This window comes from Haliaeetus leucocephalus, unplaced genomic scaffold (genome assembly GCF_000737465.1).
Source record: "Haliaeetus leucocephalus isolate CR32 unplaced genomic scaffold, Haliaeetus_leucocephalus-4.0 Scaffold473, whole genome shotgun sequence".
Classification (NCBI taxonomy): Eukaryota; Metazoa; Chordata; class Aves; order Accipitriformes; family Accipitridae; genus Haliaeetus; species Haliaeetus leucocephalus.
In genome coordinates this window covers 3,487,574-3,500,757 of record NW_010972909.1, presented here as the reverse complement: position 1 = coordinate 3,500,757, position 13,184 = coordinate 3,487,574, and the positions used below count along the sequence as shown (strand labels likewise).

The window sequence follows — 13,184 nt, the reverse complement described above, 5'->3', positions numbered from 1 at the left end:
AAAAATCCGCCTAAAAAAGAAGCCCAAAATAGGGGGGGGGGGGGGGGGAAGTATGTTGGCTAAATTTGGCCAATTTCTCTGGAATTTGGTTAATTTCTACAAAAAATTGCACTGCAAATCTCTGCCAGCTCCAACTATATTTAAATCCTATATAAATGCCAAATATTTTAATTAAAAAACTATTCATACCTTTTTAATTTTTAATTTTTCTTCTTCAGCAGTGCAAAGCTTGATTTCTAGGTTTGCAAAAGCTTGTTGAAGGTAGCTCTTCGGTTCATTTGTTCTCTGTGTCTCAGCATCAGCCAAAGCAATGGTTGATGTAACTAAAGTCTTGTCTTCAATTACATTCAAAGAGGCAACTGGAATATCTGCTTGAATCTAATACATACGAGAAACAAAATGGTAAAGGAAATGGTAAAGGGAATTTAACATTCCAGTCAAGTCAAATTTCATTTCCAGATGACATTACAGAACTTAAGAACTGTAAATACTAAGGTTACTTTTTTGAAACCACACTTCTCTGAAATTGGCCATGCACACTCTCACATGTAGGATGTGCTGGCCAAAAAGAAAGCTCCAACAGTGGAACAGTAGCTAGTAATTCTAGATGCATTCACATCAATCCTTCCAATCTCCTCAACTGCTTTTCAAGAATACTTTAGGAGAAGGCTTTAAGGAGGAAGATGGCACAGATACCTCAGTTTCCAATGAGGTCAAAACACTCAAAAGAGGTGAAAAGAGACAGAAGTGAAACTGAATCATCTATCTCAAAGCATCAGGCTTACAGGGAAATAAACTCTCCTTGGATTAGTTACTCCATGTTTTCACCCAATGCAGACTGCAAACAGTAGCCATGGAAAGGGAATACAGATTTTTTTGTGCTAAAATAAATATCTCAATTTCAGGCCAGACCAACAGAATAAGAGTAATTGGGACATGTCTACAACACTTAGTTAATGCTATTTCAGTGAACTGTAGAAGTACAAAAACTGAAACGAAGGCTTCTAGAATTCACAACCCAAACCAGATGAAACACTAATAATAAGCCCTTATTTTCAGAAAAGCACAAAAATAAATTAGGTGAGGTTTAAAATATTTTGTGGTATAATTAACAAGAGCCAAAGCTTTTTTTTTTCTTCTTAAAAAAAAAGGGCAAAAACTTGTTTATATCACAGCAAAGGAACTTCAAAGGAAAAAGCTGGTAAATTAACTTCAGCTGCCACTTTTCAACAACAATTTGAAGCCAAGAGTGCTTGAGATTTGGAGAGGGGTGGTGAAAGGAATATCTCAATGTGTTTAAGAGAGATTTGACTGATCTGATTTAGTCCATTCCCTTAACACCTTTTATTCCAAACAGACACTCAAATAATATATTGACTTTTCAATAAATAAGTATGTCTTAAAGGATTCAAAGAAAGAAACAAACAAAAATAGCTGAGATCTTGACCATACATGGATACATAACATCCAGTAGACAAAACAGCCAGTAAGAATGCAGTTTGTGCTCTGAATTCCCCTTCTGGAAGAAGCAAAGAGAAGCTAGATGTGCTAATTCTACTTCTGAGTACTACTCAAGATTAGAGTCTGGCACTGCAAATATTCTGATGTTGGAACCTGAAACATTGAATTTTTAACATGAAACCTCAGGAGGTTCTGGAGATATAATTATAGAAGAATACAGTTATCCTAACATCCTCCTCTAACAGGTGTAAGAATATTTTATTACAGCTTTATGCCCATCATTTTCCTTTAGTTTTATTCAAAAGTGCAAAGTCTGATCTCCATTTCAAAATAATGCTAAAGGACCTCCTTTCAACTCCCTCTCTTCCTTTAGTAACACTTGATAATACTGTATTCTCTAGCTTGTGTTATTTCCTGCATTAAGAAGAGATTTTATGGAACCATGGGTCTGTCAGTAGCTGACCACAACAAGATGATAAAAACTGAAACATGGCCTACAACTAGAATTTGCATACGTAATTATTCACAAGTAAAAAAGTGTATTTCTTATTTTTAGTAAGTTTACCTAACCAAATGACTTTTTAGTTTTAAAAAATACACCAAAGCCATAGTATTCTGGAATATCCAAAGTGCTCTTTCCAGAGAACACACAAGCTGAAGTTGCTGGCCTAGCTCAAACAAGAAAAGATACAGGATATTCACATTTCACTGATAGCCAAAATCAAAAAGCATAGGATCTGTTGTGGCTGAAGAAAAGCGTATGTTGATCGCTCTGCCAGAATAGAAGTTTACTTATCAGAACATTGTCAGAGAGGCAGATGAAGAGCTTTCAACATAGAAAATGGCCCTGGCTGGCATCAGTCAAAAAAGAAAACAAACACTCCCCCCTCTCAAGAAAAAAACCCACAACTTTCAGATTTCTAAGAAAATTTCCTTGGTATCATTTGCATTTGGGCACATCTCTTCTTTACTTTTTATATATAGGCTTTCCCCAGAACATTAGGCTAGGAACAAATACAAAACAGTAACTAATTCATTACTAAGACTGAACTATCGGAACTGTACTAGCCACAGCCTTCCTGGAAGTGTGAACACACAGATGACACTCAAAGGAAAACCAGTAAGAGTCAGTTTATTTGTACAAATTGTTTAAATAGCTCTAGAGCAAAGCTTTTAAATGGTCAGATTATGGAAATCTGACTTAATTGTCAAATTCAACTTTCACCATGAGTAGCCCTAGGACTTGATCAGACTACCTGAAGGATAAGAAACCAAGTACTGAAAACCAGAGGGTCGCAAACTAGCCCAAAATATTGATTGGTTCAGAGAAAGACAAGAGCACTTTCTAATTCAAGTATATACTTCTATGCATCCTGAAACGAGGAACTTTACAATCAATAAACTTGTTCAAATGGATGGCACTAAAATCAATGGCAATAAAAACTCACTTGGGAGGGTAAATCTAATTAATTCTCATCCACAGCAATCTAGAATTCTTGTGCTAATCTCCAGGCAGAAATTCTTTTCCCTCCCTTGCTTACCTAATCATTTAGTTAAAAACTAAACACTTTCATGCCCAACAAAAAGCTAAGATCAGTTCTCAGCAGTATCGTAGCCACAAGGAGAGATCAAGATCACAACTAGGAGAGTGTCAGATCACCAAAAAAAAAAAACCCACCAACTTTAATGGGGGAAAAAATAAAGTAAAATAAAAAATAAAACTAAAATTGATTTAATTATAATTAAGATTAAATATTAATTCTCTAATCCTGAAACCACTTGAGAAAACATACAAGTATGACATACATGTACAGCTGTAATCTTTACAGCTTTAACAGTAACAAATTTTTTTAAGAGAACCTTCCTGCTATTGTTTCCTATTTTCATGCCTAGCACTATCAGAATGCCTTTAACTTATAATAAGTCTTTAACACACTTATATCTCTTGTACTCCACACCAAAGTAGTACGGTGTCTCCCAGTTATAGGATTTACACACAATTTAAAAATTTTACTTCAAAACCTGTATCACAGAAACCCAAGGACCTTTTGCTCCTAAAAGGCAATTCAATCTAAATTTGCACAGAAAAGATACAATGCTAAGACATTTAATACATCAAGTTCCCATACTGAAACACAGAAATTGTGGTTTTACCTGTTCTTCAGGAACAGCTGCATTTATAACATTGTTGACTGTTTGAATAGTTGTTGCCACGTTATCACCTGATAAACCAAATGAGTCAGAAGGAACCAGGCAGGAAGAAAGCACAGGGTTCTCCAGAAGAACATCAGGAGATATATGGACTTCAGACACTAATGCAAGCAATAAAAACAGAAAAACACACACACAATATGAAGCAGCATTCAAAAATTAATTCTGTTTCTGAAATCTATACCTAGCAAAACCCATCACACTAGCAACTAGTCATACTAATGGGAGGTTATGTACCTCTTACAATAATTGCACTGAAGAACAATTCCACACAAGTTTCCAGTAATTTTGAGTACTATCAACTTAAGGACAGTCAAAACTGTACAGTAACACTAAATTTAGACTTGTAACTTACACAGAGGTTTCACAAGACAACTGCATTAAAAGCAGCAGTTTTAAGTTTTGTCTCTTTCCATTCACATAACATTTCAGCTTCAGTATGATCTTTAATCAGTTTAAGTCAACTGTAAAACCGTACTTACATTTTCCTCAGTTTTATAAATTTTAAAGGTAAAAAAATCCTCAGCTGCCTTAGAAGATATATACAAACAGCTTACCAAGACACATAATAAAAGCAGTTTTATATTTTATAAGATATCAGAAGATAAAGTAAATAACTGTCTAGCTAATATAACTTAAGTGTAATTAATACTGGAATGAGAGCTCTTCCATAGCAATTTCTAGTTACACCATAAAAATCCTGAAGAGTGCATCATCATTATCAACCCAGCACAACAGAAATTTGAGTGCTTTTACAAAAGATTCAGAAATAAACAAAATAAAAGAATAGGAGACATGAAAGCTTTGCATACATTTTTTTTAATTTAACAGCAAAGTCCTGCAAACTTTGATATGGTCAGCTGGGTATGCCTTTGCAGCAGACAAAAAAATATATCCACTCGCTGTAGAAAAAGCAGCTCACACTATCATTACAAATCTGGTAAAATGTAAAAGATGCCACTAGCCCGGAGCAAGGCTCAGCATCTCAATATCACTGTTTAATACTGCATAAGTATGCATACACAGCTCAAACAAGTGTATACATAGGCCTAAAGGCATTCAAAATGACAAGCTAATCTTGAACCCAGGCGGCCATGCCCCATCATCTTCGCCTCCCAGTTCTGGGATTCAGGTTAACACAGACAAACATGCAAACTTCATCTAGCGAAAAGGAGAAAGAAAGACCACGAGACAGAAGAATATCAGGATGCTAATTGCAGCAAGAGTAGATTTGGACGGGGGGGGGCGGGGAGACACGACAACAGCGAGCAGAAAATGGAAACTTGGATGAAAAGCCTAGAGGACAGTATTTCAGCAAACAGCACAGGAACCACTTCAGGTAACCAGGACAAAACAGAGGACTGGGACACAACTGCATCTTTAACAGTAAACTCTTCTCTGGAATTGGAAACAGGATTTTTTTAGGCTTCCTTTATGTACCATAAGATATCTGTGAAAGCCCCCTCCCTTTCCAAATACCTGCTTACAAAGGCAGCTTCCTATAACCATTACCTATTTGGTTAATTCAAATGACAGTAAGATAACAGAGAAGATGACCTTTTTGCTCCTAAAAAAACCCAGTAAAGTCTCTGTTTTATGCTATCACTTAATATCCTGAATTTCAGTTTTAAATCAATTTCCAACAGATGGAAAAACAACTAAAATAATGTACCAGGCAATTCTGACTGAGCAGACAAGCTGTTTCTCTTACTAAACCTGTCAACTCACAAGGAAAAACCTAGCATAACACTAATCCTTGTGGCATTAATGATCATCCTTTGGTGATGATCACCATAGTATAGGCATGGTTCACATATAAATAATTAATCACAAAAGTAAAAACAGAAACTGAATCTGGATACAGATGAGGAATGGAGACTCATAGAGATTAAAACTTAAAGTATTCACAGATTTTGGGGTATCCAATACTAGACATAAGACTTCATTTTTCAGATAATACAGTTTTATGTGGAACCTTCTACAATCAAATCAAGCTTCCAGTGATTCGAGTTATAGTAATGAATGCTTAGCATTTTGAGGGGGAAGTAAAAACAGAAACAAAACCCCCACCTCTTAACTTGTCAAAATAAAGCCTAGGAAATGAGCAGCAATAACTGGTGACCATCTCTAAACACTGTGGTTTAAAATGATTCAACGAAATACATGACCTTGCAGAAGACAAGAAAAGGTGGCAACTCTCCATGGTATCATTCAAGCATCTTTTTTACAAAACCTTCTTTTCACTTTCAGCAATGTTAAAGATTCATAAAGTAGACATTCCTAGAATTATATGTGCTATGTCTGTAATTCCAGCTCTCTCCATTCATTCCTCTTGTGTATATACCAGTAAAATTGCATTAGCATTGTAGTTCAGCTCAGAACTTGCTTATGAAGACAACCCCTCAATCATTCTTCCTTACCATGCTTTAGTTATCATAATGGAACAGTTTCAGAATCCCTGAAACAAAAAATTGCCTCTGATAAAACTACCTGACTGGACTCCAACAGCTAATGAGGTTCAAGTCCACAGGACCAGGCTAATGCTAGTCTGAAATAAAACTCCTAAAGCACATCTAGTATGGATGTTGGCTTTTCAGCATCACTTTACAGATCCTTGCCTCTTCAACTGCTGTACCACCTGCTATGATACCCAGACATTCTGATAATAATGACAAAATATTCTTCCACAGTATTCTGCCCTGATGCAATATATCTCCTCTTAACTTCTTCAGTAAGCAAGGCAGGAGTCTGATAGTTCTGGTGAATTTCCAAAAAAACCTGTTATTGTTCATTGATCAAAGCTACAGTACTATAAAAAAAAAAATCATGTATTCAGTTACAGGTATATCAAAAGTCATATGCCCAAGAAGGCTGAAATAAATGCAGATATAAGTTATTGCCAAAACTGTACTTAAAAAACTAATCTGATAATTTCTGAACCCTTGACTTCCCAATATTAACAATATTCTGTCATAGGTTTGTATGCAAGAAGTGACAAAACCATGCAGTTTGTTAGTAGAAACAGAGATCAGTAACAGCCTGCAATCTTGCTCACACAAGAAAAATTCTCTATCTTTATTCCAGTAATGAAGCTGAAATAATTATTAAAATCACTGGGGGATCAGAAATTCTGAAACAAACAAACAAAAAAACCCCACACAAGTGGATGAACATGAACTGTTAAATCAACATTCCATATGAGTTGTATACTTCATACTGAGCTTCAGAATGAAGATATTACATATGAAATATACCACTGAAAAAATAAACATGAGTAACATTTACTAGTTGGATGTTATTTATATCCAGCAATTAAGAGATGATATGTCAGCAGGGGTCTGAACAAAAGACCATATAATAATTCTTTGACAAACTTTTGTAGAACATTGCAAACTATTTGCAGCACAGTTCCCCTACATGTGGGTTTCAGCTGTTAAAAATAAAAAAAAAAAAACCAAGAAACAAAAACTAAATTTCCATCCTCAACTACCCATGTCTTTGATGATACAATTCAATGACCCTTTAAATTATACTGTATACACTGTAAACTGTATCACTGAACATTTTCAGTTTAAAGTAACATTCAGATAGAAAGTTTAAGACCAGTGTCCAAATTTCAGTGACCTGCCTAAGTCCCAGCCCCATATATGGTTGCTCAAGCACGACTGTAAGAGACAGGAAACTATTCTAAAAGGCAGGAATTTCTGTCAGCTGTAATGTCAGAGCTAGAACACAGGGATCTACAGCCTGCGTAATGCTGAATAAGCAGCTTAGGGAAAAAAAACTGAAAATTACTGTATTTACAAACATCACCCAATTTACTTTTGCCAATACACAGCAAACTAGCACACAACAGAATATGTAAAATGCATTCTAAAACACATAAATAACAAACACCTAATAAAATTAACCTATCATTATCAGTGAAAACCAAATTACTTTATGAAACAAAACCAGAATCTGTTAAAAAAAATTTCCTGCAAAACAAAAAGCAACAACTAATAAATTTAATTCAAAATAGACAAAGTATTTCCTGTATTTACACTGCTTTTAGCTCACTGTAAATGGATAACTATTAGAAAGCGTTACATTGCTTAAAGAATAAGTGGAGGGATACATTAATAGACATCAATTGTCACCCAATATGCCCATAATAAATGTTGTAAGAGTCTCAGATGGCATGCATAGCATTCTGCGAAGCTGTAGGAGTTTTAGTAGTTTCCTTAGCAAATTTCCCAATTTTTCCACTTCTAAAACCAACACTTTTAATCACTGTATTTACAGATCACTGATTCACCAGAATGAGATGCAGTTCCACATCTGTTGGGGAAGTAGAATTAGGATCAACAGGTAAATGTCTACATAATGCTGAAGTTGATAGCAATTTCTCTGTTGACTTCAATGAGCGTGAGTATCCTCAACAGAGAAAAAACACTCTAATGTACTTTCAAGATGATTTCTCATAGTTCACAGCAGAAAGCTCTTCCCCACACTTTATTCTTCCAAAGCCAAACTACTCTAAAAAACTACTCTGACTTATTTTCTATAGTATTCCAACATCTTAAATCTTTAGGTCATATGGAAATACTGATTTTATTTCCTAACTTCTTATTTAAGTAAAACCTACATACAACTACCAAAAGTTTACAATACTGCATCCATTTAGTTGAGCCTCAGAAACAAACCTTTCAGTATTCAATGACTACACAACATAAGAAAACTGAGAACTCATTCCCACCAGTTTTGCTTTGTTTTTTAAAAAAAATTGCTTTCCAGAAAACTGCCAAAATATTCAGTCAATATGACTGTCTTTTAAAGCAGTTTGGCAACTCTAAGGAAGAGAGAAAGGAGGTGGTATGTAATCTAATAAACATGCAACAAGACAATCTTTTAACCATATGAAAATTCTAGATAGTCAAATATGAAAAGTTGTATGACTCAAGTTCAAAGCAGCTGAACTCCAGGTAATGGAAATGTTAGCAAATGAAAAACACGACCATCCCAGAGTAAATAAGGCTGTATACCATTATCAACAAAGACCTTTGAACCCTGTCCTATCATGGCAAGGAATGAAACCAGTTTCCTCCAATCTCCTTAGGGATATTTTAGTTTCCTACTACTATTTCCCACTCCTCCTAAGTCAAGACATTAGTATTCTGCAGAAACCCAAAATCTATTACGAAAAGAAAGAACTGAAAACAACCATTTCAACACAACAGCTGAAAACAGCACCTTTCAAGCCATGAAGATGTCAGCGTACATGTCTTCACACTAGTACAGATCACCCCATCTCATATTGTATAGGTTTCAAAATATCTGTTCTTTCAACGCTGCAAACAAGACCATCAGAAATACTGAATTCTTAGTTGAAACATGAAAAATAGGCTTTGCATACACCCAGTCCATCTGCATTGTCAATGAAAGAATATTAGAATAAGGAGAAAAATCTTCTCTAGTAGTTTGGAGAATGTTCTGTTATTCAAGCACACATTGAGAAGCCTCACTATCAGACCAAAAATAAAACTTGGCCAAATTAATCCAAAGGATAAATCAAGAGCTTCAAAATTACATATATAGCTCCAGATCTTCTTACAGAAAGTAAGCATATTGACATGACATAAAGCATAGAAAAGATTCCCAAAAGAACTTAATAAACAAACAGATAGAGCTCCTCTGACACACCTTTGCTCCAGGAAGTACAGAAATAATGTTTCAGACAAAAATTACTAAGTAAAATAGACTTGTATCAATACAGACTGGAGACCACACATAAAAACTAACAATTTTTCTAAGGTATGTGGCCAAAGGATAAAAGAAAATTAAAGAAAAGTGTTACCCTGTACGCAGCCAAACCAATGAAACTTGGGAATGCAATTTGGCTCCACTTTAAGACATGTACAGTTACATGGCTACGTGAGCATTACAGTCAGCAGAGACTTAGTCAATACGGCTGATGGACACAAAGAAGCTACTCAAGCTCACCCTAAAAGCCGAATTCAGCTTTTGGGCATCTGAACAGCTCTCCAGTTCACGGACTGAATTGATTAATTTCCATTAAACAAATGGAAGTCACCTAGGTCATGTAAAACAGTGAAATTAAGATGTTCAGTGCTGGCTTCCATACAGGTGTGTTCTTGTTCCCTAGTTCTTTTAGTTCTGTCATCTCCCATGGTCCTACATGGTAGCTATAGGCTACAGCTCTTCTAAATCTCCAAGTATGTTTCAACACCAGACAGCTTCTATAGAATCTACAGTGACTGGATTCAACCTTCCTTTTCTTTGGTGAAGCATGCAGTCGAGCTCTATCATTACTCAGTTCCTGATTAAAAAAGAGAAGTGTAAATAATTGAGACTATAAATGATTTCACTAAAACTGAGCAACATATTCAAAATCTGTAATGGGAGAACAGGGACTGAAAGCAATAGCATAAGCCTCATTTCCTCATGAAATGAATATTTAAAAAAATTTCTCCACCTTATCCACAGTTAACACTACCATGAATCTGGTTTCACCTAACACTTGCAAACAAAATCATTCTGAATCCACACAGCTTGAATCAGAAACACCCGCTCAGACTGCACTTCCAACCCATTCCTAGATGGAATTCTGTCTTAATTTCACTGAAAAAGCATCCCTCACTCTGTTCTGTTTTAGTCTGGGGTTTGGGGTTTTTTGGGTGGGGTTTTTTTCCTTTTTTGTTTTGGGGTTTTTTTTTTTTAAACAACTTCTATTTTACTTAGAACAATCCACAACAGATAGATTCATGAGGCTCCATCTCAGCCAAAAGCATCCTTCTTCGGTGAAGATCTACTTGTTTTTTCCACCTGCTCCATTACATGAGCTCCTTCAGACATCCGTAGAAGAATTCCTGCCAAAATGAAACACTGACACAGCATGTAGATATCCAGATCCTGTTCCTACTATTCACTATAAGCAACAGACATATTATTCATAACCTTAGAAATGCAGAGATAACACCAGAATCTGTTGACATGCAAGCACAGTGCTAAATTTTAAGATCCTCCTTACAGGCATAAAGGTACACAACCTGACACCTACGGAAGTGCAAGAAAATTGACAGTTTGTATGTCTCTTCTTCAGGAAAAAAAAACCCAAACTAAAACAAATAAAAAAAGTAGGCACTTCAATATTCCAGTACACACTTACTAAATTACAAACTGACATTGCTCTTAAAACCTCATTTTTATTAAGTTGCATAACAATGTGTTTCTACTACTAGGCACCTGAAGAAGAAACAAAGCAAAACTGACTTACAAATAATTATTTCTTTCATTGACATATCTTGCTTATCACTCGCAAGGACCATCCTAGAGTCTAAAATACTTGACTTACTTTCTTAAATAAAAAAGTGTATCAAGTTACCCCCCACTAACATCTCTGAAGTCAGTAACATCACATTCACAGCTAGATTTGGCCACTGCATTAAAAAAATAGCTCAGTTTAAATATTAATATTAATGATCAATAAATTAAATTGAGAACAGCATAGCTGTTACATTTTTTTTCCTCAGAAATATTAGTTTATGAATCCAAAGAGCAAAACCCCCGAAAAGTGTCTTAAAATAACCAAGAAAATATCATGAGTTTTCTGGCCAGCCATAATAATTAACACAGCCAGCCTCTTTGAACCTCTCCTGGGAACTAGGCAGACTAGTGATAAGGCACTAGAATATTCCATAGTTCATTTCAGAGTTCTTAAAAACTTAAATTTTTGTTTTCAGTTCTGAACTGTATTTAAGTTTGAGGCTTAAATGTAAGACTTAGTACTCCACTACTGTTCCTAGAGACATCTCATCTTTCCAAAGAACAACTTTTTATTACCAAAGAGTTTTGTTGTTTGTTTTTAAATAGATTTTCCTATTTTTCAACTTTACAAATATATTTACTGATTCCAAGCTAAGAAAACACTGATGTTTAATTAGTTCCCTCACATCTCTCCAAAGTCCAGGCATTGGGCATACAGTAGCAATTCTTTTCAGTACTTCCTCATCTTAAGACTGGAAAGAAAAAAGGAAATCCATCACATATATAATAACACTAAGTAAGAAGGACTACTTGTCTCTACCTCAGTCAAACAATCAGAAGGAATAGACCCAAGACAACAGGTAAATCTTTGGAATTTCCTAACAGTAGTAGTAAAGACATCTAAGTAACAGGACTGCACAAATGCACATTAGTATTCTTTTACTGCTTGCTCATTCCTTCATATTCATAATGCATACTTTCTCACAGAGCTAAGGTCTTTGGACCAGCCCTACTCTCCATTTCCTTGTTTATATAGCACTCGGTATAATGCGTTCTAATTCAAACTTGCAACCATGAGACATAAAAAATAAATTTGTTCTTGCTTTTACCATTTAGAATAAAACCAGTGTTTTCATATTAGGTGACACTGATAGAAAAGCCTAACAGAAAGAGGTGCATGCTCTCTGGGAACTGTCATGGTGAAGGGGAAAGAATGGTGTAATATTTCTGCTGTACAAATTCTTATTTCTCTCCCTTCCTGAACCAGCAATCACAATTAAGAAACATTTTCTGATTTGAAGTACTATTTAGAAAAAGACTACTTGCACATACCAATAAACGTTTTATCATACTGTATGTCTATTGAAAAAGTGAAATCAATGTTCAAAAAGACAGAAAGAAGCCCAAGTTAAATTTCAAGGGCAAAATTGCTCACTGTAATCAACGCTAGAGCCTTAGAAATAATTTCTGATTTCTTCCTGCACACTAAGAAATACTGCAACAGGTTTCAGTGTTTTGTTTTATAACTTTTTATATCTTACAAACATCAGATATGCAGGAAATTGATGAGTAACATACTCCTCCATAAAGTTCAGCAAATCTAGGGTGTATATAATGGTATCACACTCCAAATTTATCAAAATCATCTCAATGGCACCGTAATACATTTGAATTTCTGACTTTTTCAGCCAACCTTACCAAAGGACAGATTTCTAGGGTAAGACAAGAACAACTTATTGGGCAGGAAAATCAAGTATTTATGTTACTAAAAGCATTAACTTACAAGTCGATGCTTAACAAGCATTTTGATCGATCCTATTAAAAATCTTGCCTCTTGCAATAAGTTAATTTATTCACAGTAATATTTGCATGAAAAAGTCACATAAAGATTTTACAGCAATAAAATATTCTGAATGAAAGAGGTTTTCTTTTAGTTTTGAAATACTTAAAATACCTTGGTATAACCTATGTTAAGACTTCTGTGTCACAAATCATACCAAAAATTTGTGTTACTTATAAATCATTTAAATTCTACACACCGTACTAGATTTAAATTAGACTTCATGAGATAAATGCTGCACAGCTATATTGGATTTAATTAAACACATTCAAACATGCTAATGAATTTAAGCAGTATTTTTCAGTCACAGTCAAAATGACAAGATGAATAATAAAGTTATCTGGGAAAACACAGTTTCCTTATTATTTGTTTTCCTTTATTTCAATGACAAATTGCCCTGTTTTGG

General features: G+C 35.0%; 1 protein-coding gene across 1 annotated transcript in view; it reads right to left on the bottom strand.

The window, feature by feature from the left end:
• The window catches only part of CCDC91 (coiled-coil domain containing 91), a 124,823-nt gene that overhangs the window by 109,958 nt on the left and 1,681 nt on the right, over positions 1-13,184 (bottom strand). Inside the window, exons 3-4 of the mRNA XM_010575319.1 lie at positions 3,616-3,773; positions 190-378 (exon numbers count right to left, since the gene is read on the bottom strand). Of these exons, the coding sequence (XP_010573621.1) occupies positions 190-378; positions 3,616-3,773 (347 nt within the window). The remainder of the gene's footprint in view (positions 1-189; positions 379-3,615; positions 3,774-13,184) is intronic.